This window comes from Rhinoraja longicauda, chromosome 15 (genome assembly GCF_053455715.1).
Source record: "Rhinoraja longicauda isolate Sanriku21f chromosome 15, sRhiLon1.1, whole genome shotgun sequence".
Classification (NCBI taxonomy): Eukaryota; Metazoa; Chordata; class Chondrichthyes; order Rajiformes; family Arhynchobatidae; genus Rhinoraja; species Rhinoraja longicauda.
Window position 1 is genome coordinate 90,714 of NC_135967.1, and position 27,530 is coordinate 118,243.

General features: G+C 46.5%; 1 protein-coding gene across 3 annotated transcripts in view; it reads right to left on the reverse strand.

Moving 5' to 3' along the window:
• LOC144600467 (phosphatidylinositol 3,4,5-trisphosphate 5-phosphatase 2A-like) overlaps nt 1–27,530 on the reverse strand; it is a 220,950-nt gene that overhangs the window by 65,788 nt on the left and 127,632 nt on the right. For all 3 annotated transcript variants that reach the window (XM_078412087.1, XM_078412085.1, XM_078412086.1), the window contains exons 12-16: nt 24,867–24,969; nt 21,811–22,007; nt 14,394–14,511; nt 11,574–11,670; nt 9,510–9,648 (exon numbers count right to left, since the gene is read on the reverse strand). In XM_078412087.1, the coding sequence (XP_078268213.1) occupies nt 9,510–9,648; nt 11,574–11,670; nt 14,394–14,511; nt 21,811–22,007; nt 24,867–24,969 (654 nt within the window). The remainder of the gene's footprint in view (nt 1–9,509; nt 9,649–11,573; nt 11,671–14,393; nt 14,512–21,810; nt 22,008–24,866; nt 24,970–27,530) is intronic.

The following is a 27,530-nucleotide window of genomic DNA, read 5'->3' on the forward strand; positions in this document are numbered from 1 at the left end:
TCGTGAGGGCAGGTTTAGGACCGAGCAGACCCAACAAACCCAGGCGGCAGTACCTCACGGCGTCCACCAGTCATAGACCACCATATGGGACTGGTGAAAGCTCGGGGTCCGCAACCATTCCCCGTAAGCCTTTTTTAGGCCAGGGCCCAGAGCGGACCCCATGGAAAATGCGCCAACAACAACAACAACAACAACAACATCAACGTCAACAGCAGCCCTCTACAGCCCAGCAGACACCTCATCGTTTAGCGAAGAGGCGGAAGAAAAATTAATACCAATAACCATGGAGGTAGGTGGGTCTGGTACCTCTCGGCATATGAGCAGTAGGGGCTCTATACTATCAGGGGGGAGATTGCACTTGTTTTTGGATGCATGGGAAACCATTACTAATGACAAATACATACTAAACTGCATTCATGGCTATAAAATTGACTTTGTTCATGAAAACGTTCCGCCAGTTCAGCACATACCCCAAAGGGTATTCACCCTCTCAGTCAAAGACAAACAAGAGGGTCAAGCTGAACTTGTGAGGCTACTAGCAAAAGGTGTCATTGAAAGAACAAATCATGAACCTTTGGAATTTGTGTCTAATATTTTCACCAAAACTAAAAAAGATGGTGGATGTCGCATCATCATTGACTTAACTACGTTAAACGACTCAGTTAAGTATACACATTTTAAGATGGAAACTTTTGAAACCGCCAGACTTTTGATTTCTACAGGTTACTTTCTAGCAGGCATTGATTTAAAAGATGCCTACTACTCAGTACCCATACACAAGGAGCACCGTAAATACTTAAAATTTATCTGGATGAAACAGCTATGGCAATTTAAAGTCTTACCAAATGGACTAACCTCCGCTCCAAGGTTGTTCACTAAAATCTTAAAACCCGCATTGGCGTTATTGAGAAAACAAAAGCATATAGTCATGGCGTACTTAGACGACATTTTAATAGTAGGAAAAACCTTGGAGACAGCTATTTTGGCAGTAGCAGCCACCAAACGTTTGTTTGAAACTTTGGGGTTTGTCATACATCCAGATAAATCCAATTTTACACCGTCCACTACCATGGACTATCTTGGATTTACGATTGATACTGTTCGCATGGTTGTAACTCTGCCAAAGGGGAAAGCATCACAATTGGCACTATCATGCCACGAACTAATGCATAAACGTCAACCAACCATACGGCAGGTAGCTAGAGTTATTGGCAAAATGGTAGCAGCCTTTCCAGCTGTACAATTTGGGCCTTTGCACTACCAAAATTTACAAAGAGCAAAAGTGCACGCACTAAAGCAAAACTCAGGTCACTTTGACCGAGCTATGTATTTAACTGCTGAATCCATTACAGAGTTACAATGGTGGACAAGGAACATTAGCCTCAGTTCCAGTCCCATAATTATCACTAACCCAGTATTAACCATTCAAACGGATGCCAGTGCTTTGGGCTGGGGAGCAACTAACATGCAATCCAGCACAGGGGGCAGATGGACTAATTCTGAATCATCTTGCCTACAGACACGGGGTATCAACTATTTAGAAATGTTGGGTGCGTTTTATGGTTTAAAAGCATATTCATCTAATACGCATCATGCACATGTCCGGTTGCAATTAGATAATACCACGGTGGTGGCCTATATCAACCACATGGGTGGTATAAAGTCAAAATCGTGTGACAAATTGGTCAACATAATCTGGCAATGGTGTGTCGAAAGACATACTTGGTTATCAGCAACTTACCTACCAGGTAAGCAAAATACAGTGGCAGACACCAGGTCACGCAAATTTAACGATAACATCGAATGGATGTTAAATCCCAAAGTATTTGCCGAAATTACAAAACAATATGGCACACCAGATATCGATCTATTTGCATCCAGGCTGAATCACCAGGTACCAACGTATGTCGCTTGGGAACCAGACCCTGAGGCAGCAGCAGTTGATGCATTCACGCTGTATTGGGGGAAAATGTTCTTTTATGCTTTTCCTCCCTTCTGCCTCATCAGTCGGGTGTTACGCAAGATTCAAATGGATTCCGCTTCAGGAATCTTGATAACACCCGACTGGCCTACACAGCCATGGTTCCCAGTGGCCCTCGACATGGCTGTCGAAACACCGTTGGAATTCCCCAGCAGTCCGGAATTATTAATCCACCCAGTGTCAGGCATTAGTCACCCGTGCCATGACAGAGTCAATCTCCTGGCTTGCAGATTCTGAAAAGACCGATACTGGGCCTGGGACTGTCTGAGGACGCCATCAACATGATGACCGCATCCCACCGGGAGTCCACCAGGCGACAATACCTGACCAACATAAGAAAATGGGAACGGTATTGCTCCAAAACAGGAACTACCTACACTACAGCAACACCCACCAGTGTTGTAGAGTTCCTGGTTGGATTACATCGGGAAGGACTCAGCTACAGCGCCATAAATACAGCCAGGAGTGCGTTGTCAGCTTATTTGGTTCCAGCAGCAGGACAACTGGCTTTGGGGTCCCATCCACTAGTAATCAAAATCATGAGGGGCATTTTTAACACTAACCCCCCCAGACCAAGGTACACTCAGATCTGGGATGTCAGCATTGTGCTGACGCACCTTAGGGGATGGCCACCACCCAGGGCACTCACGCTGGAACAACTTACACTGAAATCAGTCATGCTCATGGCACTAGTGTCAGCTCAAAGGGTACAATCCCTCCACCTTCTGAGGCTGGACAGCATGACAGAGTCATTGGACTGTTTCACATTCCACATTCAGGGACTGGTCAAACAAACTAGACCAGGTACCACGCCTCCAGTTATGGAGTTCTGCACATATTTATCTGACCCACGGCTGTGTGCCAAGACCCATCTCGCCAATTACATAGACACAACACTCAACTTAAGAGGGAGAGAAAAAGCCTTATGGATAAGTCACAAGAAGCCTCATGGTCAGGTGACGAGCCAAACCATTTCAAGGTGGCTCAAGCAGGTGCTTAAGTCCGCGGGAGTCAATACCAATGTTTTCAAATCTCACTCCACCAGGGCTGCATCTACGTCGGCGGCAAGTCGAATGGACGTGCCTATGGACCATATTCTGGCCAGAGCAGGATGGTCCTCGGAAAGAACTTTCCAAAGGTTTTATAATAAACCGCTGGCGCAACCTGCTACATTTGCAGACAGAATTTTGGAGTCTGCAGATAATATTTAATTTGAGCCCTGGGGAGCTCTCTGTTTTTTGTTGTCATTAATAAACCTTTTTTGTTCACAAACAGGCTCTTTATTGCGATAACATACTTCCTCCCTCTAAGGTCTTCAGACAGTGAGTGAAGCATGAGCTGGTACACGGTTCGGAATCACAGAGCTTTGAAGTCTTCACGTAGTCACTCACGTGACTCCGAAATAAAATAGTAAGATTAAATGAGAACTTACCAGTTCGAAGTTTGATCTGTATTTTATGAGGAGTTACGATGAGGGACTACGTGCCCTCCGCTCCCACCCTCTTTTATACAGATCAACTGGTAATCAAGTTCTTATTTTTTCTTTACTATATTTATTTCAATCGTTGTGTTTTTTCTGTGAATCCACACCGCTGCTTTGAAGAATGTCGCGCATGCGTGCTGGACGGGGTCTTCACGTAGTCCCTCATCGTAACTCCTCATAAAATACAGATCAAACTTCGAACTGGTAAGTTCTCATTTAATCTTACTATTAGCTTTCTTCACTGCCTGCTATACCTGCACACCAATTTTCAGTGACTGGTGTACAAGGACACCCAGGTCTCGCTGCACTTCCCCCTTACCTAACCTGACACAATTGAGATAATAATTTGCCTCTTTGTTTTTGCCACCAAAGTGGATAACCTCACATTTATCTAAATTATACTGCATCTGCCATGCATCTGCCCAGTCATTCAACCTGTCCAGGTCACCCTGCAACCTCCTAACAACCTCTTCGCAGTTCACACTGCCACCCAGCTTTGTGTCATCTGCAAACTTGCTAGTGTTACTTCTAATTCCTTCATCCAAATCATTAATATATATGGTAAACAGTTGCGGCCCCAACACCAAGCCTTGCGGCACTCCACTCGCCACTGCCTGCCATTCTGAAAAGGACCCATTTACTCCTACTCTTTGCTTCCTGTCTGCCAACCAATTCTCTATCCATGTCAACACTCTACCCCCAATACCTTGAGCTCTAATTTTGTTCACCAATCTCCCGTGTGGGACCTTATCAAAGGCTTTCTGAAAGTCTAGATACATTACATCTACTGGCTCCCCTTCATCCATTTTACTTGTCACATCCTCAAAAAATTCCAGAAGATTAGTGAAACATGATTTCCCTTTCATAAATCCATGCTGACTTGGACTTATCCTTTTACTGCTATCCAAATGCACCGTTATTACTTCTTTAATAATTGACTCCAGCATCTTCTCCACCACCAAAGTCAGGCTAACTGGTCTGTAATTCCCTATTTTCTCTCTCTCTCTCCTTTCTTGAAAAGTGGGATAACATTAGCTATCCTCCAATCCACAGGAACTGATCCTGAATCTATTGAACATTGGAAAATGATCACCAATGCGTCCACTATTCCTTGAGCCACCTCCCTGAGTACCCGAGGGTGCAGACCATCAGGCCCTGGGGATTTATCATCCTTCAGCCCCATCAGTCTACCCAATACTATTTCTCGCCCAATGCAAATTTCTTTCAGTTCCTCTATCCCCATAGATCCTCTGTCCTCTAGTACATCCAGGAGATTGTTTGTATCTTCCTTAGTGAAGACAATCCAAAGTACTTGTTCAACTCTTCTGCCATTTCCTTGTTACCCATTAGAATTTCACCCATGTCTGCCTTCAAGGGACCCACATTTGACTTTGCTACTCTTTTTCTCTTAACATATCTAAAGAAGCTTTTACTGTCCTTCTTTATATTCTTGGCCAGCTTCCCCTCGTACTTCATCTTTTCAGCCCGTATTGCCCGTTTTGTTACCTTCTGTTGTCCTTTGAAAATTTTCTAATCTGGCGTCCAGCTACTCTTTGCTGTGTTGTGCATCTTTTCTTTAGTTTTATTCCATCCCTAACTTCCCTTGTCAGCCACGGTTGCCTCCTACTCCCCTTAAAATCTTTCTTTCGCTTTGGAATGAAATGATCCTGCGTCTTCCGGATTATGCCCAGAAATTCCTGCCATTGCTGTTCCACCATCATTCCTGCTCGGATCCCCTTCCAGTCGACCTTGGCCAGCTCCTCTCTCATGCCTTCATAGTCCCCTTTGTTCAACTGCAACACTGACACTTCCGATTTATCCTTCTCCCTCTCAAATTGCAGATTAAAACTAATCATATTATGATCACTACCTCCAAGCGGTTCCTTTACCTTGAGTTCTCTTATCAAATCTGGTTCATTGGACAACACTAAATCCAGAATTGCCTTTTCTCTGGTAGGCTCCAGTACAAGCTGCTCTAAGAATCCATCTCGGAGGCACTCTACAAACTCTCTTTCTTGGGGTCCAGAACCAACCTGATTTTCCCAGTCTACCTGCATATTGAAATCCCCCATCACCACAGTGGCATTACCTTTGTTACATGCCAGTTTTAACTGCTGCTGCAACTTACATCCTACATCCGGGCTACTATTTGGGGGTCTGTAGATAACTCCAATTAGTGTCTTCTTACCTTTACAATTCCTCAACTCTATCCACAGTGACTCTACCTCGTCAGTCCCTATGTCACCCCTCACTAGGGACTGAATTTCATCCCTCACCAACAGAGATACCCCACCGCCTCTGCCCACCTGCCTGTCCTTTCTATAGGATGTATAACCCTGAATATTAAGTTCCCAGGCCCGATCCTCTTGCAGCCACGTCTCTGTAATCCCCACAATGTCATATCTACCAACCTCTAACTGAGCCTCAAGCTCATCTACTTTACTTCTTATACTTCGCGCATTCATATACAATACTTTTAATTCCTTACGCATCTCACTTTTCACACCGATCCCTATTACACTTGGCCATTCTCTCCTATCCCTTTGTGAGCTTTCTTTCCCGTTAATTCTGGGGTCATTAACTATCCCTTTACTCTCTTTCCCTTTAACCCCATCCTTGACTATCCCATTTGACCCCCCCCCCCCCTATTTAGTTTAAAACCACCCGTGTAGCAGTGGCAAACCTGCCTGCCAGAATGCTGGTCCCCCACCTGTTAAGGTACAATCTGTCCCGTTTGTACAATTCCCCCTTACCCCAAAACAGATCCCATTGGTCTAAGAATCTAAATCCCTGCTCCCTGCACCAGCCCCTCAGGCACACATTCAGGTTGTGTATCTCCCTGTTCCTGCTCTCGCCAGCACGAGGATCTGGAAGCAAATCGGAGATAACCACCCTGGAGGTCCTGCTTTTCAGCATTTTTCCGAGCTCTCTAAAGTCACGCTGCAGAATATCCATCCCCTTCTTTCCGACATCGTTTGTGCCGACATGCACCACCACTTCTGGCTGTTCACCTTCGCCCTTGAGGATTTTCTGCACTCTGTCCGTGACATCCTGGATCCTGGCAGCAGGGAGGCAGCACACCATCCTTGAATCCCGTCTGTTGCCGCAGAAACCCCTGTCTATACCTCTCACAATGGAGTCTCCTACTCCCACGGCGTTGCCTGACCTCGGCCTCTTTGGTTTTGGCTCAACAACACGTTTTGCTTTGCAAACCAGTCTGCCGCTCAGTGTGGCAACGTCTTCTTCCCTGACAACTTCCAAGTGGGTGAACCTGTTCTCAAGGGGTACAACACCTGGGGTCCCTTGCACTCCAAGTTTCCTTCCCTTTCTCACTGTCAACCACCTTCTCTCTTCCAGTACCTTCGGTGTAATCGATGATCCACTGACAGAGGGGTTCAGGTGCAGTCAACTGGGAGAGTTTGGAGTGTAGTAGCTCTGGCACAATGGTGTTGAATGCAGAGCTAAAATCCTCAAACAAAATCCTTGCATAGGTCCCCTGGCGGTCTAGGTGCAGGAGGATGAAGTGCAGGCCTAGGTTGACTACATCATCCATTGATCTATGCAAACTGCAGGTGGTTTGTGATATAGTTCACGTGGGCCAACACTTGGGGTGCCAACTATCTCACTCCCAAATATTGGACAAGGAGATGTCACTGCCCCGTGTCCCACGTGACCTCACCCAGCCAGGGGCCACGTGCTTCTGACCCACCAATGGCGGCCGCCCGGGCTGGGAGGCGGGTTGTTATGCAACCTCTGTTAGGCGGCGCCCGGCCTTCAGTGTCCCAACGTACACTGTCCGGAACAGGTAGGCACAGATTGTAACCAGCATCTGCAGCTTTTTTCCTACAGCGTCCGGGACTACAGTGCCCCGAGGCCTAATACGGGACAAGGCCTTCACGTGCTGGACAAGTCAATTTAGCTCAAAATACGGGATGTTTTGGCTAATACGGGACATTTGGCAACTCTAGCCAGCACAGGCCTTTCAAGGGTCTTCATGATTACAGAGGTCAGTGCGACAGGTATGTAGTCATTAAGACCAGTAATCCTTGGCTTTTTGGGTACAGGAACAATAGTGGAGACTTTGAAGCAGGCAGGGACAGTGCAGGTTTGCAGGGACTGGTTGAAAATGTCTGTGTATAACGGTGCCAGTTGTTCGGCACAGAGCTTGAGGGTAGAGGGGGAAACATTGTCCGGTCCTGGAGATTTCCGGCTTTTCTGTTTCCTGAATAGCTTCTGCACGTCCTCAATTTCTATTGTTAGTGATGGAGAAGTGGCCAGACTGATGTTGGCAGCAAGGAGGGGGCGGGTAGTGGACTAAGGCCCAGTCTTTGCAGACTGGAGTCAGGCTTTGTGTAGGTGTGAAGTGGTGATTGGGGAGGAGTGAGTGGGAGAGGGAGGGAGGAGGTCCCGGGGTTATGTGTCTGTCTATCGAACCTGCAGTAGAACTCGTTCAGGTCGTTGGTCAGCTGACGATTGTCCAAGGAGCAGGGGGTTTTCCACTTGTACCTGGTGATTTCTCACAAGCCCTTCCAAACTGAAGAAGAGTCATTAGCTGAGAACGTGCTCCTCAGCTTCTCAGAGTACCTTTCCTTGGCAGCTCTGATTCCTCTTCTCAGCTTGTACTTGGCCTGCCTGTAGAGGTCTGTATCCCCGCTCCTGTGGGCCTCATCTTTTGACTGGCGGAGCAGTCTGAGTTCTGCTGTAAACCAGGGCTTGTCGTTGTTGAACCAGATCCGGGTCCTAGTGGGAATGCAACTGTCCTCTCAAAAGCTGACATAGGATGTCACAATGTCTGTACATTCAATGAGGCTTGTGGTTGCTTCCCTGAACACATTCCAATCAGTGCAGTCAAAGCAGGACTGTAGGTTTTCAATGCCCTCGCTCGTCCACCTATTCGTTGTTCTGACCACAGGTTTAGCAGATTTTAGTTTCTGCCTTTAGGTCAGAACAAGGTGAACTAAACAATGATCGGAGAGAGCCAGAGCCACCCGAGGAACAGAGCGATATGCATTCTTGATTGAAGAGTAGCAGTGATCAAATGTCCTCTCCCCTCTGGTGGGGCAGGTAACATGATGTCTGTACTTTGGGAGCTCACGACTGAGGTTGGCCTTGTTAAAGTCCCCCAAAACAATGACCATGGAGTCCAGGAAGTCACTCTCTACCCTCAATACCTGGTCAGTGAGTTGCGTTTGCGCTTCACGTACGCAGGTTTGGGGGGGGGATGTAAACTCCAGCGAGAATAAAAGAGGTAAATTCCCTCAGAGAATAAAAGGGTTTACAGTTTATAAAGAAAGATTCTAGATTGGGGGAACAGAAGTTACACAGTGCCGTGATGTCGCTACACCAGTCCTGGTTCATGTAGAAGCATATTCCACCTCCTCTTGATTTCCCCGCTGCCTCTGCTCTGTATAGTTGAAAGCCAGCCAGTTGCAGCGCACTGTCCGGGGTCGACTCACACAGCCAGGTGTCGGTGAAGCACAGGGTAGCGGCTCGAGAGAAGTCCTTGTTAGTGTGGCACAGGAGTTGCAGTTCGTCCACTTTGTTGTTGAGTGAATGTAGATTTGCGAGGAATATACTCGGGGGCGGTGTGCGTAATCCTCGTCGCCGGAGTCGGGTGAGTGCTCCAGAACGCTTCCCATGGGTCCTCCTCCGTCTCAAGACCTTGAACACAGCCACAGCCCCGCTGATGAGTATGCCCAAACAATCCACCGAGTGAGAGAAACCCGGAACCATGTTTGGAGGGACGGAATATCTGATGTTAATGAGTACCTTTCTCATGAAAGTGATCTTTGTGGGATTTTCACAGATGATACAAACGAACAAACACAGCCAAAACAGCAAGGAGCAGCACACTGTGGCAGCCGTCGCCGGTGCGAGTCACACAATGAATGTTCCCGGAGAGAGGAAGAACGAAAGGAAACAGTGAGAAGTCAGGAGCGGAGAGGCTTTGAGAAATCTAAATATGGTTAGCCAGCCTTCTTTATTATTTCCATATGACATGTTCCCGAGATGCTGCCAGTGAAGCAGAAAGAAAGAGATGTGTACCTGGATGTCCATATCAAGTCGATAGTTTAGGTCACCAAACCAGAAGATATGAGTGAAACGCAGAGCAATGTCAAAGGAACTGAGTTGTTTATCTCCAAGTGATAACAATCGGAGAATGTCCAAGTAGTTCTGGTTTCGCCTGAAATGGAATCAGAAGGAGATATTTACACTCATGGTAACCTAGGTTAAAGTTGTTGAGACCATTATGCATTTTGTGTAGGGTGGAGTCTCACGTCCCAGGCTGAGAAATTCAACATTCCCAAAACAAGTGCCAAATCACAAAGTGAACAGTCCCCTCATAAACTGCCAGCAAATCTCTCCAATTTTATTAAGCAACTTCTGGATCCATAAAATAACTCCAGCTCTCTTAAAATCTTCCCCTCTCTCCATCCTATATGCCAGATGGCTCACTGTAAAATGCAACTGGATTCTCCCTCTCTCTGATCCAACTTGCCAATGTGGTGCCCTGCATTTGCTGCTGAAGCCTGAGGCCTAACTAACCCACACCTCATGACTATCTATGCAAGTCAGATGTTAAGCCATCACTGCAACAACATTAGGCCAAGCCTACGTACAGGACACATTACCTGGGACAATGTTGGTATTTTTCAACAGTTTCACACCTGCCATTCACTGTGTAGGTTCATAATATTGAACACCTTGCACTTATCTGTATTAAACTCCATTATGCAATCCTTAGCCCACCTGTCCAACTGATCACGATCCGGCTGCAATTTTTGACAACCATCTTCACTATCTACAATACCACCCACTTTAGTGTCATTTGCAAGCTTACTAATCATGCCTTGAATGTTCTCACCCAAATCATTGATATAGATGACAAACAGCAATGGTTCCACTGAACCCTGAGGCACACCATTAGTCGTTGGCCTCCAGTTCAATAAACAACCTTCCAACATCACCCTCTGCTTTCTTCCATGAAGTCAATTTTCTATCCAGTTGGCTATCTCTCCTTGGATCCCATGTGACCTAACCTTCTAGAGCAGCCCTGCTGAGACTGCACTTGGAGTACTGTGTGCAATTTTGGTCTCCTAATTTGAGGAAGGACATTCTTGCTATTGAGGGAGTGCAGCGCAGGTCACCAGGTTAATTCCCGGGATGGCCGGACTGACATATGATGAAAGAATGGGTCGACTGGGTTTGTATTCACTGGAATTTAGAAGAATGAGAGGGGATCAGAGAAACATATAAAATTCTTAAAGTATTGGACAGGGTAGATGCAGGAAAAATGTTCCCGATGTTGGGGGAGTCCAGAACCAGTGGTCACAGTTTAAGAATAAGGGGTAGGCCATTTAGGACTGAGATGAGGAAAAAAATTCCACCCAGAGAGTTGTGAATCTGTGGAATTCTCTGCCACAGAAGGCAGTGGAGGCCAATTCACTGGATATTTTCAAGAGAGAGTTAGATTTAGCTCTTAGGGCTAAATGAATCAAGGGATATGGGGAAAAAGCAGGAACGGGTTACTGATTTTAGATGATCAGCCATGATCATATTGGATGCTGGAGCTGGCTCGAAGGGCCGAATGACCTACTCCTGCACCTATTTTTCAATGTTTCTATGCATAACCTTGTCAAATGCCTTGATGAAGTCCATATATACAATGTCTATGGCTCTGCCCTCATCAACTTTTTTGGTCACATCTTCAAAAATCTCAGATTCGTGAGATACGATTTCCCACGTACAAAACCATGCTGACTATCCCTTGTCCATCTAAATGCATATATATCCTATTCCTGAGAATAAATCTTGAGTAACTTTGCAACCGCAGATGTTAGACTCACTGGTCTCATATTGAATAATGAAACAATTTGTTAGAAAACTCTAATTACTATTTGAGAACAAATTACCTTCTACAATAAATTTAGTATTTTAAAAAGCTGCAGAGAACGTCTGGGACTGTAGAACTCAGCGATTTTGTTGTATCTTCAGCATCTCCATAGAAACTGGAATCCTCTTGGTACTTGCATTGACAACACCAACAGGACTGTTCCCCATCATGACTGAATCTGACTTTAGCCATGTAGGATAAATGAATCCACATACCTCAGCACTTTTTCACTGCCGGATGTCAAATGGCAGTTGACAAAACCCAGGGAGGTCCCATTGAAGAGAAATGAAACACCAACTGCGCCCTTATTCCCTACAGCAGGAGAGGCATGAGAAACAGGGTTTGATCAGACACAATAACAAATCCCCTTCCCAAAGGAGAACATACAGCATTGTGCAATGCAGCCCATTAATTCACAACCAAGGTTCACTAGGTGAGCTGCCTTTGGAATGCATCAGCATCCCAAGAATATGCAAACGTTCATGCTGGGCTCTGCATTTACAGGAGGCATGTGTTGGTCACACACCTCAAACTCAAGCTCATTTGTGCCTGAGTGAATTTAACCTGAGTCACCCGGGACATTTGAGGAACATTACAGCCATGGCATCATAGAACTAAACAGCTCAGAAAAAAGGACCTTCAGTTAAAAATTATTCCGGCTGACCAAGTTGCCCATCAAAATTAGTCTCAGTTGCCCATATCCCTCCAAACCTTTTCTGCCCGTGTACCTGTTCAAGTGTCTTTTAAATTCCATAATTTTCCCCACCTCTACCACTTCCTCTGGCAGCTTATTTTATACATACTCCACCTTCTGACTACAAAAGTTGCTTCTCGAGTGTTTTTAAACCTCCTTCATCACTTCAAAAATATGCCCTTTAGTTTTAGACCTACCCTACCCTGGGGAAATAATTGTAGCTATTAACCCAATACCCCTCATGATTTAAAAAAACATTGATAAGAAATGCAAAAGGGTATTGTGAGAAGCAGGATCTCTGTGCATTTGGAAAGATAAGAACTGATCAGCAATAGCCGCTTGGCTTTGTGCAAGAGAAATTATGTCTCAAGAACTTGAGGTTTTTGAAGAGGTGACCAAGAAGGTTGACAAAGGCAGTGCAGTAGACATTGTAGACATGGACTTTAGCAAGGCCTTTGACAAAACAAAACAGGCTGGTCTGGAAGGTAAGATAACTTGGGACCCAGGATGAGCTAACCAAGTGGATAAAAGATGGCTTGAAGGTCAGAGAGAGAAGATAGTGTTCGAGGGCTGTCTTTCAGACAGGAGGCTTGTAATAAGTGGAGAGCCACAGGGACTGGTGTTGATGATTTACATTACCAATCTGGTTGCGAATGTAAACGGTGTTAATAAATTTGTGGATAGCACTAAAATTGGTGGTATGGATGAAAGTGAAGAAGGATATCTAGGGGATCATGATCAACTGGGTCAATGGGTTAATGAATGGCAGATGAAATTTAATTCAGATAAAAGCAATTTGTTTACTCAAAGCAGTGCAGGACTTAGGCAGTAAATGTAGGGGCCTTGGGAGTGTTCTCATACAGAGAGATCTAGGGGTAGAGTTACACAGTTCCATGTAAGTGGCGACACGGGTAGACAGGGCAGTGCAGAAGGCATTTGGTATGCTTGCCTTCATCAGTCAGGACATTGAGTACAGGTGTTGGGACATCATGTCACAGCTGTTCAATATGTTGCTGGGGGCCACTTATTGAGCATTTTGTACAGTTCAGTTTGTTCTGCTGCAGGTAAGACGCCATGAAACTGGAAAGTGTGCATAAATAGATTTACAAGGATGTTCCCGGTCCGGATGGTTTGAGTTGTAAGGAGAGGCTGGATAGGCTGGGGCTTTACCCCCTGACGTGCACAAGGCAGACCTTTTAGCTGTTTATAAAATCATGAGGGGCATAGATAATATCAGTCTTTTTCACAAGGTAGAGGAATCCAAAAGTAGAGGACGTGGATTTAAGATGAGAGTGGAAAGATTTAAAAGGGACCTCAGGTGCAACCTTTTCACCCAGGAGGAGCTACATTCATAGAGGGATCTGCCAGAAGAAGTGGTAGATGTGGGTACAATTTTGATATTTAAAAGACTTTTGGAAAGGTGCATAGATAGCAAAGGTTTGGGTCTTGTGCAGGCATCAGGGACTATCTTGGTTAGGCAAAGTGGTCGGTATGGATGAGTTAGGCCAAAGAGTGTGTGTCTGCAGTGTAGAGCTCTTTACTTCAATGACTTCTTTGGTCTTCTCAAAACATTTTGTGGTGTTCTATTGCCATTAAACTGCCTTGCACTACACTATGTATCCTCCACTGCCTGGCTTTGCTGCCACACCAGAAATGGAGAATGGTCAGAAATATTAGTCAAACAGAGCACAAGGCAAACGGCAGTTTCTAAACTCAGCATGGAAACAGATTTTGAGCAAAATGGCGTTTGTTGAATTTTTGCTCCCGCCCACCTGATGATCATTCCTCATCAGCTTTCCAAGATTTAGGCCAACTCTAATTCCTTGGAGGTTACAGTCACTGCCACTCCGCTTTAGATCAGAACATGTTGCCAGGACTAGAGGGTGTGAGCTATAGGGAGAGGTTGAGTAGGCTGGGACTCTATTCCATGAAGCGTAGGAGGATGAGGGGAGATCTTGTAGAGGTATACAAAATCATGAGGAATAGATCGGGTAGATGCACAGTCTCTTGCCCAGAGTAGGGGAATCGAGGACCAGAGGACATAAGTTCAAGGTGAAGGGGAAAAGATTGAATAGGAACCCGAGGGATAACTTTTTCACACAGAGGGTGGGGTTGTATGGAACAAGCTGCCAGAGGAGGTAGTTGAGGCTGGGACTATCCCATCATTTAAGAAAGTCAGACAGGTACATGGATAGGACATGTTTAGAGGGATATGACCAATACAGGCAAGTGGGACTAGGGTAGCTGGGACATTGTTGGTTGGTGTGGGCAAGTTGGGCTGAAGGGCCTGTTTCCACACTGTATCACTCTATGACTCTATTCCAAAACCACAATTACTTACCAAATGTATTTGCTATTCCAGTTTTCACACTGGATACGTTGACTTGACTGACTCGGTTCTCGTGGTCTGGTTTAATCAGCACTGCGATTTTAATACTCCACAGTGAGTGTGTGGCTACCTATAAAACAGGCACATTAATGAGTGATGGGACTCACTGAGTGACGGGACTGTTGTTCTCATATTCTGCACTCAAGACGAAGGTATTCATTTACAGGGATCACTGGGAAGGCCAGCAGAAGGATGGAGCAGAAAAGGGTCCCCGGTCGTCTTGGACTCCATGCCACTGGATCCTGACCCAGATCTGTCAAGGACCGTGTGGTGGCTGTCTGTGCACCAGTCTCCCTATGTTAAACAAAGTCACCCTATGGAGAGGATAGTCATACTCACTTCCAGTGACCGCCGATGATGATGATCTCTCTAAGGAACCCTAGGGAAGATGCTGGTGAGCTGCCGTCTGGAACCATAACACCCTCTGTAGAAGGTACTCCCACCATGCTGTAGCGATTAATGCCAGGGCTGGCACCAACGAAGGTGCATCGTGTGTACATCGTGTGTGATTGCAGGTGTATATGCGGTTTCCTTGGTTGGAGTGTGCATGTGTTTGGGAGATGACAAGGCAGTGCCTAAGTCATTGCTGGAGAGTTCTCCAACAGTGAGATCATGGGTCCTGACTTCAAAAACCTCAGCCAAACCTTTTGGACAAATGTCCAAACACCCCCCTCGATGCTCATTGGGTTCATTTTTACCATTTGCTGGTGCTGCTTTGATGTGAAAGACAGTCACCTCTGGAATAGGTTTCTATATTGTATTCTTTTTGTTCCTGTTTAGATCAAGGCTGTGATGAGGTTAGGAAATGCATGATCCCGATGAAACACAAACTGAGCATAGGTGAACAGTTCATGGTCAGCCAGTGTTGCCTGATAACTTTGTTGACAGCAGCTTCAATCACCTCTGTGATGATTGAGAATAGATCCATTGGTGGTAGTTAGATGGAGTGAATTTGTCTTGCTTTGCACATTGTTCCATGTTGTTAGTTGGTGCCAGAACTATAATGGTACACTTTGGCTGGAAGCATGACTAGTTCTGGAGAACAAAGCCTTCAGTAGTGTAACTGGGACATATGGTTTGATCCTGTAGTTTTTACGGCATCCAATGCTCTCAGCTATGTCTTGATATAATGTGGTGAAGCTTGGATCCAAAGGGAAGTGAAAGATAGTCAAGAGCACCAGGACAGTTTTGACCCTATTCCATTTAGCACATCTGTAGTGGCATAGGACATGCTGGGGGAGTTCACAGTATGAAGAAGAAACTTTGGCTGCATTAGGATTTTGTAGTGTTTACCTACTAAAACTATCATGGACAGATACAAGGAGATGCTTTCTAATTAACTGGATTAATTGATTAATTAAGTGATTAATCATTGCACAGACAGCGATGGAGGCCACGTGGATATTTTTAAGGTGAACATTGACAGATTCTTGATTAGTACGGGTGTCATGGGTTATGGGGACAAGGCAGGAGAATGGGGTTGGGAGGGAGAGATAGATCAGCCATGATTGAACGGCGAAGTAGACTTGATGGGCCGAATGGCCCAATTTTGCTCCTAGAACCAATGAACTGATGAACCTATTAATTAATCACGTTGCTCCGATTAAAATGATCACATTTTCATGATTTTCAATTTGAAACATTCTTTCTTGGCAAATTTCACTTTATTTCACAACAAATGTATCTACTTTAGACTGTCATTAGGTAAGATCTTGAAAAAAGATCTAAAAAATACCCCAAATATGGTATCAACAGTTTAACATCAAATATGGTCACAACAGTGATGTGTGCGATTTTGTGACAGAGAGGCCTGCAGGACTAAAACATTATTCAGATTCAGCTGAGCTAGGAAGAATTGTTTTGAGTGCTCTGTACAATTTTTCAAGCGCGCTTGAGTGGTTCAATGTGCTTTCCAGGACAGACATTTCTTGCTTCAATATCTTCAAAATGTCAAATAATTAATTGTCTTCATTTGAGAACAGCTGCTGGTAAACGTCACTCACAATCTTGGCAAACGACAGATCGAAGCAGATGATAATCAAGGGAACATAGAATGGTTCATTGTTCATTGTTGGCTGTTTGTTGGCTGAGGCAGACAAATTAATCAGGAAGACAGTGAAACTAGTTGTCGAATTAGGGTGGGGGAGGGACAGAGAAAGAGGAAAAGCAAGGAAGTTACTTGAAGTTAGAGAAATCAATATTCATACCGCTGGGTTAGGTTAATTGGCTTTGGTAGAATTGTAAATTGTCCCTAGTGTGTAGGATAGTGCTAGTGTATGGGGTGATCGCTGGTTGGCATGGACTCGGTGGGTCAAAGGGCCTATTTCCATGCTGTATTGCTAAAGTAAACTAAGATAAAGTGAGCACAGATTAGAGCAAGAGAGAGGTGCTTCTTCATCCATGTGCAGAAATCTTCACCTATTCTATCTGGTGACTCCCTCTGCTGATCAGTTGCCAGTAAACCAGGACTATTGCATCTCAAATCAGACATACACCACAGGCAACTGCCTCATCATCTGAGAACCTCCAGAATTTCCTGTATTCACTTTATATTTCCAACTGCTGCAATATTTTTTAGGAGGGAGAGATAGATCAACCATGATTGAATGGCGGAGTAGAGTTGATGGGCTGAATGGCCTAGTTCTACTCTTATTCCTCTGACCTTATGACGTTATTTTGTTTGTGCATTGTTGTACCTGCCCCAGCTTTCCCACGTGAGGTATTGCAATGTTAATGTACCAAGAATGCATCTTAATTCATTCACAAGGCCAACATTCATTCCCTCTTGACCCATTGGCGCAGATTTGAATGACTTCGTCAAGGACAATGTTGAGCCACTGCTAAAGGGTGTACATTCCCCAAGGCTAGTTCACCACTTTCTCTGGATGTTTTTTTGGAAGGTTATGTAAATTTGTAAATTTCCCCGGTGTGGGACGAATAAAGGAATATATTATTATTATTATGCAGTAATTTCATCATAACCATTACTGACACCAGATCTTTAACTTTATATTTAAGACGCCTTCTGGAGGGCCACTGAGAAGCCGAGGCCAGAGCCTCGTGGGCCGGAGCCTCGTGAGTTGACAAAGCCTGTGGCCTATGGCCCCAGGGTCAGTGGAGCCCGCGGCTGGGGCCGGGGTCAGCACTACAAAGGCGTCTGGAGAGGACCCGGCGGCGATAGCAGAGAGGTCAGTGCGGCGGTCAATGATGGCGCTGACCAATGACGAGGACGGACAAGTGGAAGTGAGGACGCCGCTGCCGGGGGAAGATACAATGGAGGACCTGGGGTGGGGGGACCGCCCTGAAGGAGGGGGGGGGGGAACAAAAGGACCCTGGTGCGGATACTGTAACTTTGTAAGCACCCTCTATGGGCGACTAACTATTTACTTACCTTGGGTAGGCAAATAAAGAATTTCACTGTGATTTGTCACATGTGACAGTAATTCATTCATTCATTCATTCATTCATTCATTCATTCATTCATTCATTCATTCATTCATTCATCCATTCATTCATATATTTATTTAATAGTTTACATTCAAATCCCTCAATCCTGTTGGGATTTAACTCTCTGCCCAAGACCGCAATAAATTGCAGAGTCATGGATGCTCAAGTCCATTACACGGACTGGACTCCCCACTGACTTTATCTGCACTTTACACTGCTTCTGGAAAGCAGCCAACATAATCAAAGACCTTAGATAGACACAAAAAGCTGCATTAACTCAGCGGGACAGGCAGCATCTCTGGACAGAAGGAATGGGTGACCCTTCTTCAGACTGGTTAGGGATAAGGGAAGTGAGAGACATAGACGGTGGAGAATAACTATAATGAAGATAGTGAATAATGAATGAAAGATGTGCATAAAAGTAACGATGATAAAGGAAACAGGCCATTGTAAGCTGTTTGTGGGGTGAAAATGAGAAGCTGGTGCAACTTGGGTGGGGGAGGGATGGAGAGAGAGGGAATGCCGGGGCTACCTGAAGTGAGAGGAATGGGAAGGAGAATTAAAGTGTCCAGCAACCGGGAGATCAGGTTGGTTCACACGGGCTGAACGAAGGTGTTCCGTAAAATGATCGCCCAGTCTGCGTTTGGTCTCACCGATGTGTAAGAGTCCACATCTTGAACACCGGATACAGTGGATGAGGTTGGAGGAGGTGCAAGTGAACCTCTGCCTAACCTGAAAGGACTGTCGGGGTCCCTGGACAGAGTCGAGGGAGGAGGTATAGGACAGGTGTTGTATCTTCTGCAGTTGCAGGGGAAGGTACCTGGGGAGGGGGTAGTTTGGGTGGGGAGGGATGAGTTAACCAGGGAGTTGCGGAGGGAATGGTCTCTGCGGAAGGCGGAAAGGGGTGGAGATGGGAAAATGTGGCTAGTGGTGGGATCCCGTGGGAGGTGGCTGAAGTTTCGGAGGATTATGAGTTGTATGCGACGGTTGATGGGGTGGAAGGTGAGGACTAGGGGGACTCTGTCTCTGTGGTGACTAGGGGGAGGGGGAGCAAGGGCGGAGCTGCGGGGTACCGAGGAGACGCGAGTGAAGGCCTCATCTATGATGGGAGAGGGGAACCCCCGTTCCCTAAAGAATGAGGACATCTCGGATGTCCTAGAATGGAACACCTCATCTTGGGCGCAGATGTGGCTTAGACAGAGGAATTGGGAGTAGGGGAGAGAGTCTTTGCAGGAAGCAGGGTGTGAAGAAGTGTAGTCGAGATAGTTGTGGGAGTCAGTGGGTTTGTAATAGACGTCAGTCAATAAGTCTATTTCCTGTGATGGAGACTGAGATCAAGAAAGGGGAGGGAGGTGTCGGAGATGATCCAAGTAAATTTGAGTGCAGGATGGAAATTGGTGGTGAAGTTGATGAAGTCCATGAGTTCTGCATGGGTGCAGGAGGTAGCACCGAAGCAGTCATCAATGTAACGGAGATAAAATTCGGGTATAGGGCCAGTGTATGCCTGGAACAGGGATTGTTCAACGTACCCTACAAAGAGGCAGGCAAAGCTGGGGCCCATGCGGGTGCCCATAGCTACGCCTTGGACTTGGAGGAAGTGGGAGGAGTCAAAGGAGAAGTTGTTGAGGGTGAGGATGAGTTCCTCTAGGCAGAGTACAGTGTTTGTAGATGGAAATTGGATGGTTCTGCAGTCGAGGAAGAAACGGAGGACTTTAAGGCCTTCCTGGTGGGGGGTGGAGGTGTAGAGTGACTGAACGTCCATAGTAAAGATGAGGGAGTGGGGTTCGGAAAGCAGAAGTCATTAAAGAGACAAAGGGCATGTGAGGTGTCTTGGACATAGGTCGGGAGAGATTGGACCAGAGGGGTAGGATGTGGTCGAGATCCTTGGAAATCATTTCGTGGGACAGGAGCAGGCAGAAACAATGGGTCTGCCAGGGCAGTTGTGTTTGTGGATTTTGGGGAAAAGGTAAAAATAGGCTGTGCGGGGCTGGGAAACGATAAGGTTGGAGGCTGTGGAAGGCAGACAGCCAGAGTGATGAAATCAGTAATGGTGTTTGAGATTAAGGCCTGCTGCTCATTATGGGATCATGGCCCAAGGATAAGTAGGAGGAGGTGTTTGAGTTGTCGCCTGCTCGCCAGACTACCACGGCACCTCCTTTGTCGGTGGGTTTAATTATAATCAGGGTTGATGCAAAGTGAGCGGAGGGCTGTTCGTTCAGGGGGGTTGAAGTTAACGTAGGTAAGGAGAGTGGAAAAGTTGAGACGGTTGATCTCACGCCGGCAGTTAGAAATAATGAGGTCTGGAGAGGGTAGAAGGCCATTCTGGGGAGTGCAAGTGGAGGGGGATGGGAGAAGGGGTCGTCACTGGGTGGTGAGAACTCCTTCCCATAGAAAAAGGCATAGAGGCGGAGGCAACGGAAGAAAAGCTCTATGTCATGGCGGACCCAGAACCCATGTGAGGTTAAAAGGAACGAAGGTGAGACCTCTGCTGAGGACAGACTGTTCCGTATCAGAAAGGGGGAGGTCAGGGGGGATGGTGAAGACGCGACAAGGGTGGGGGTTGGGGTCAGAGGGGGGGCCGGGGAGTGGATAGAGGCTGAGGCGAGGTCTGGTGGGGGGATGGTGGGTGTTCATAGAGGAGGGGGGCGTGAGAACTATTGTATGGGTGGTGTGTGGCCGGGCTAACCTGGTTAAAAGAGGGGGAAGGGGAAGACCCATCGCTACTGAGGTTCCCTGTAGGAGGGGGGGAATAGTAGGACGCAGCAGAGTCAGACCACGTGGTGTTGGAGGATGTGGGCCTGGTGCTGAGCCTTCCCCATCAGAGCTTTCCCATCAGGGTCATTTAGGGTTGCCAACTGTCCCAAATTAGCCGGGACATCCCGTATATAGGGCGAAATTGGTTTGTCCTGTACAGGATTGCCTTTGTCCCGCATTAGGCACTGTAGGCCCAGACACTGTAGGCCCAGACACTGTAGGCCCGGATACTGTAGGCCCAGGGACCATTGTAGGCCCGAACAGTGTAGGCCCAGGGGCCCTGTAGGCCTGGACACTAGAGGCCCGGACACAGTAGGCCCGGGGGCTGCTGTAGGCCCGGATACTGTAGGCCTGGACACTGTAGGCCCAAACACTGTAGGCCTGGACACTATAGGCCTGGACACAAGAGGCCCAGACACTGTAGGCCCGAGGGCCGCTGTAGGCCTGGATACTGTACGCCCGAACACTGTAGGCCTGGACAGTGTAGGTCCGGAGGCCCGGGCGCAGCCTAACAGAAGTTGCGTAGCAACCCGCCTTCCGGTCCAGGCGGCCACCATTGGTGGGGCGGAAGCACGTGGCCGCTGGCTAGGTGAGGTCACGTGGGGCGGTGATGTCACCTTTTGTCCCTTATTTGTGAGTGAGAACATTGGCAACCCTACGACATTCCTCTTTTCCCGCTCCAGTCAGGCAGTCAGGCAGAAGATGCAGTAACTTGAATGCGCGCACCTGAGTCGGATGTTGGATGTTGCAGAAGATGGAAATTAAGTGCTAATGCACACGTGTCAATTTACTATTCGACGCAGAGACTACGGGGGAGCTCTGAGGTGGAGACCAGGGGGGAGCTCCAATGTGGAGACCAGTGGGGAGCTCCAATATGGAGACCAGGGGTGAGCTCCAATGTGGAGACCACGTTAATGCTAAACCACTTCTGATTACTTCCTACCATTATGTCCCTTAAACTTTTCAGCACATCTTTCCTATCAGACTGGCTTGAATTTGATTTTTGGCTTGAATTTGATTTAGTCATCACTTGCAATCTGTTTGCATCAGCACTTGCCCAGCGTACATAAGTGCCACGTTAAGACACAAGTCGGTGAGAATCAGAATGATTTTACATTCATTAGTTGAGGACACATTTTTGTTATTCCAGTGATTGTTGAGTTCCTACCACTTTGAAGTCCTGTTCTGTCACATCTTTTATTCCAGCCCGCAGGAAATCCACCCACTCCTTGTCACCGAGAGAATTCTCCTGGGTGCCCAGCACATAGATATCGTGAGGGATAGTGGCTGTGGTTTCATCTCTCGTGCGTCCGAGACCCTTGGACATGAGCCAGGAAGCAATGCTTTTCGGAGGGTGAGCGGCACCTGTGAGATATTTCAAAAGGTCCTTTATTAGTTACTCATTACTCATTCCCATTACTTATTCAAACATTAGTCATGAACATCAAACAGCTCCTAATAAAGATAGACACAGTGCCGGAGTAACTCAACGGGTCAGGCAGCATGATTTGAGAGGTGCTGCCTGACCCGTTGAGTTACTCCAGCACTTTGTGTCTATCTTCGATATGTACTATGGCACGGAGCGGCACAGCGGTACAGCGGTAGAGTTGCTGCCTTACAGCGCCAGACTTGGGTTCGATCCCGACTATGGGTGCAGTCTGTGCGGAGTTTGTCCGTTCTCCCTGTGATCTGCGTGGGTTTTCTCCGAGATCAGCGGTTCCTCCCACATTTCAAAGACGTACAGGTTTGTAGGTTTGTAAATTGTCCCTAGTGTGTGTAGGATGGTGTTAATGTGCGGGGATCGCTGGTCGGTGCGGACTCGGTAGGCCGAAATGCCTGTTTCCGTGCTGTATCTCTAAACTAAACTAAACCAAAGCAGGATTTGCAGTTCCTTTCTATACAGCTCATGATAACACCTTGGATCCCTCCCATCCCCTCACTTTTGCCTGCCATTTCTTAATCTCTTTTGCCTTGGGAAAAACTGCAAATGCATTGAGCTGGAATTCAGACGAATCAGTGCCATTTATTTGCTTTATGTTTATTTGTTCATAAACAATCATGACCATTTATTTTATTGTTTAATTTAAATTAAAAAAAAACAATTGAAAACATTGGCAACGCAGTGGTGCTGGTTTGCGACGGGCACGGTGATGGACGCCCCACACATCTCTGTCCTCCATACAGCTGGCCGGCTCCTCTTTTGTCTCTACATGTGCGTCTTCCATCAACGTCTTCAGCATGGTCGTGTTTGGTGGTCCCGGGTTCCGTCTTCCATGGGTGGGTTCCCACAGCACAACCTTGTTTGCTGGTATTTCTGGCAATGACCAGCGAGCCTCATCCTTCTCCAACTGACCTTCTCGGTCAGAGGTGAGATCTCCCCGTAGAGCTGGGCGTTTGTGGTGTGGTCCCTCCAACTGACATTTTGAACGTTTCTGAGCATTCGGGTGTAGACACCATCGAGAGATATGGATAGTGCTCGAGTGAGAGTCCATGCCTCACCCCCGTATAATAATATTGTCTCTGCAGTTGCATGGACGAATCTGTTTGAGACCCTTAGACATCCGAGATGTCCAGATTTTCCCCATGTTATTGAGGGCTTTCCATGCGAGCGCTTTCTGGACCTTGATGTCATTGTCTGAGCTCTGCATCCTCGCTCCCAGGTACTTGAAGTATTTTATAGTAGAAGACCATTTTGGCTGTCACGTCCATATTCAACAAGAATAGACTGGCTGGGTAACTCCAATTTCTCAGCTTTCAGCCTGTAGTCTTCTAAATTACAGCTCTTCAACTGCTGATCCATGTTTTTTCAATACAATGAGGCTTCTGCCTTCATTTCCTGCTCAGGCAGTGTATTAAAGATAGCAGAGTCAAGGGATATGGGGAGAAGGCAGGAACGGGGTACTGATGGTGGATGATCAGCCATGATCACAGTGAATGGCTCGAAGGGCCGAATGGCCTACTCCTGCACCTATTGTCGATTGTCTATTATTCATGTCCCCAACAGTATTCCAACACCAGTCCAACATATGCTTCAATCCATGAACAACTGTTTTATGGCATTTGAGTTTAATCAAGACATTGCCAAGCTCCTGAGACTAATATCATTCCTCAGCCATTTAGAACTGTCTAGTGCCTGCAGATTAACATTAGGCCCAGGTTGTAGCCCGCTTTCTGTGCTTGACAATTATGTTTAGTTTCGTTTATTTGAGAAACAGGCCCTTTGGCCCCCCCCAATTCCATGTCGACCAATGATCCCCATACACCAGCACTATCCCACATACCAGGGACAATTTATAATTTTACCAAGCCAAGTAGCTGACAAACCTGTACATCTTTGGAGGGTGGGGGGAAAACCGGAGCATCCGGAGAAAACCCAAGCAGGTCACGGGGAGAACGTACAAACTCCACACAGACAGCACCTGCTGTCGGGATCGAAGCTGTTTAAATGATTAAACTACTTGTATAGGGCCCTGGTAAGACCACATCTGGAGTATTGTGTACAGTTTTGGTCTCCTAATTTGCCGAAAGACATCCTTGTAATTGAGGCAGTGCAGCGTAGGTTAACGAGATTGATCCCTGGGATGGCGGAACTGACATATGAGGAAAGATTGAAAAGCCGAGGCTTGTATTCACAGGAGTTTAGAAGGATGAGAGGGGATCTTATAGAAACATAAAATTATAAAAGGACTGGACAAGCTAGATGCAGGAAAAATGTTCCCAATGTTGGGCGAGTCCAGAACCAGGGGCCACAGTCTTAGAATAAAGAGGAGGCCATTTAAAACTGAGGTGAGAAAAAACTTTTTCACCCAGAGAGTCGAGAATTTGTGGAATTCTCTGCCACAGAGGGCAGTGGAAGCCAAATCACTGGATGGATTTAAGAGAGAGTTAGATAGAGCTCTCGGGGCTAGTGCAATCAAGGGATATGGGGTGATGGCAGGCACGGGTTACTGATTGGGGGATGATCAGCCATGATCACAATGAATGGTCGTGCTGGCTTGATGGGCCGAATGGCCTCCTCCTGCAACTATTTTCTATGTTTCTATGTTTCTTAACCAAATAGTTGCTGTTATTTTAGATCCTGTTGCCAGCTTATTTCACCTTTATGCCATTGCCATTAGGATTGGTTTAGAATCCAAAAAATCTCCATCCCACAAATACACGACAATAATATTATTTTTCCGTTCCCACCTTTTCAAACTGAGCTACAACTGTTCCATAACTTACCCACGTTCCAGCTTCCAATAAAGATGGAGATCATGTCGGGCTCATCCTGCTGAGAATGGATGTTCTTCATCAGCTGCAGTAACTGACAGAAGGCCTCTCGCTTCTGAGCGGGGGTAATTGCAAAGAATTAGTCTAAATCCTGATACACAAGGCCATTTTAAATGTTTCGTTTAGTTTAGAGATACAGCGTGGAAACAGGCCCTCCAGCCCACCGAGTCCACACTGACCAGCGATCCCCACACATTAACACTTCAGTATTGCCTTCAACCACTTGACTTCACATGACTATTCCACATGACAACCACTGAAGGTCACCTCACCCTCTGCCTCCTTTCTCTGTTCGTTTATTTATTTACTTATTTATCTATTTATTCATTTCCCTATGTTCTCTAAATCTCTGTAAAGCGTCTTTGAGTATATGAAAAGCGCTATATAAATAAAATACATTATTATTATTATTATTACTATCCTACACGCATTAGGGCCAATTTACAATTGTACCAAGCCAATTAACCGACAAACCTGAACGTCTTTGGAGTGTGGGAGGAAACCTATACGGTAATGGGCAATGTCCAAACTCCGTACAGACAGCATGGGACACTTGACCATCCTGTTGGCAAAAGCAGATTTGATGTGGAGTAAACTGTATTCTATTTTGCATGAGGTTGCTCAGTGTTATAGAAGGAAATCTCTTGCTGCACCAGTGACTCTTCCATCTTAATAGTTTCTGTGACAAAATAGGTTGTGTTAAAGGACGGCAGCGTTTCACCATGCTCTTGTCCTTGTTGCAGCCAACACAACTTGGTCACTGAAACTAAATGCCATGGACTGTTAAGTTCATACATTGAAGCTCAATTAGCAAAGACTTGATCACAGATGTGAATTATTTCTGCTCATGTTTTAAATGTATTTTTGACTTGTTGGCATTGAAGGCAAGGCTGGCATTTATTGCTCCTTATTCCCATCTTCCTAGAGTTTGAATCCCATCGAAGTAGCTGGGGTACTTGAACTCAAGTATTTAGAGAAATCTGGAATTAAGATTATAGCATTGAAATACAAATCTGATTTACTGAAGGTAGACACAAAATGCTGGATGATCTCAGCTGGACAGGCAGCATCTTTGGAGAGAAGGAATGGGTGATGTTTTGGGTCGTGACCCTTCTTCAGACTGATGTCAGGGGAGTGGGCGGGACAGAGGTAAAATGTAGTCGGAGACAGTAAGACTGGTAGGAGAACTGGGAAGGGGGAGGGGATGGAGAGAGAGGGAAAGCAAGGGCTACTTGAAGTTAGAGAAGTCAATGTTCATACCACTGGGGTGTAAACTACTCAAGCGAAAAATTAGATGCTGTTCCTCCAATTTGCGCTGGCCCTCACTCTGACAATGGAGGAGGCCCAGGACAGAAAGGTAAGTGTGAGGGAGGGGGAGTTAATGTATTGAGCAACCTGGAGATCGTGTAGGTCTAGGTGGAGTGAGCGGAGGTGTTCAGCGAAACGATCGCCGAGCCTGCGTTTGGTCTCGCCGATATACAGGAGTCCACACCTGGAACAGCGGATACAGTAGATGAGGTTGGAGGAGGTGCAGGTGAACCTCTGCCTCACCTGGAAAGACTGTTTGGGTCCTTGGATGGAGTCCAGGGGGAAGGTATAGGAACAGGTGTTGCATCGCCTGCAGTTGCAGGGGAAAGTACTTGGGGAGGGGGTGGTTTGGGTGGGAGGCACGAGTTGACCAGGGAGTTGCGGAGGGAATGGTCTCTGCGGAAAGCAGAAAGGGGTGGAGATGGGAAGATGTGGTTAGTAGTGGGATCACGTTGGAGAAGGTGAAAATGTCGGAGGATTACGTGCTGTATGCGACGGCTGATGGGGTGGAAGGTGAGGACAAGGGGGACTCTGTCCTTGTTACAAATGGGGGAGGGGGAGCAAGAGCGGAGCTGCGGGATATTGAAGAGACCCTAGTGAGAGCCTCAATTGTAATGGAAGAGGGGAACCCCCGTTTCCTAAAGAATGAGGACTTTTCTGATGATCTGGTATGGAACACCTCATCCTGGGCACAGATGCAGCATAGACAGAGTAATTGGGAGTAGGGGATAGAGTCTTTACAGGAAGCAGGGTGGGAAGACGTGTAGTCCAGATAGCTATGGGAATCAGTGGGCTTGTAATAGATGTCAGTCGATAGTCTGTCTCCTGTGATGGAAATGGTGAGATCCAGAAATGGTAGGGAGATGACGGAGATGGTCCAAGTGAATTTGAGTGCAGGATGGAAATTAGTGGTGAAGTTGATGGTCAGTGAGTTCTGCACGGGTGCAGGAGGTGGCACCAATGCAGTCGTCAATGTAGCGGAGATAGTGTTCGGGGATAGGGTCAGTGGACGCCTGGAACAAGGATTGTTCGAAATACCCTCCAAAGAGGCAGGCAAAGCTGGGGCCCATGCAAGTGCCCAGAGCTAGGCATTTGGATTTGGAGGAAATGGGAGGAGTCGAAGGAGAATTTGTTGAGGGTAAGGACCAGCTTCGCCATGCAGAGGAGAGTGTTAGTAGACGGAAATTGGCTGGTTCTGTGGTCAAGGAAACGGAGGGCTTTAAGACCTTCCTGGTGGGGGATGGAGGTGTGGAGTGACTGAACATACTTTGATTTACTGATATCTTTTAGGGAAAAAGCTGTAGTCCC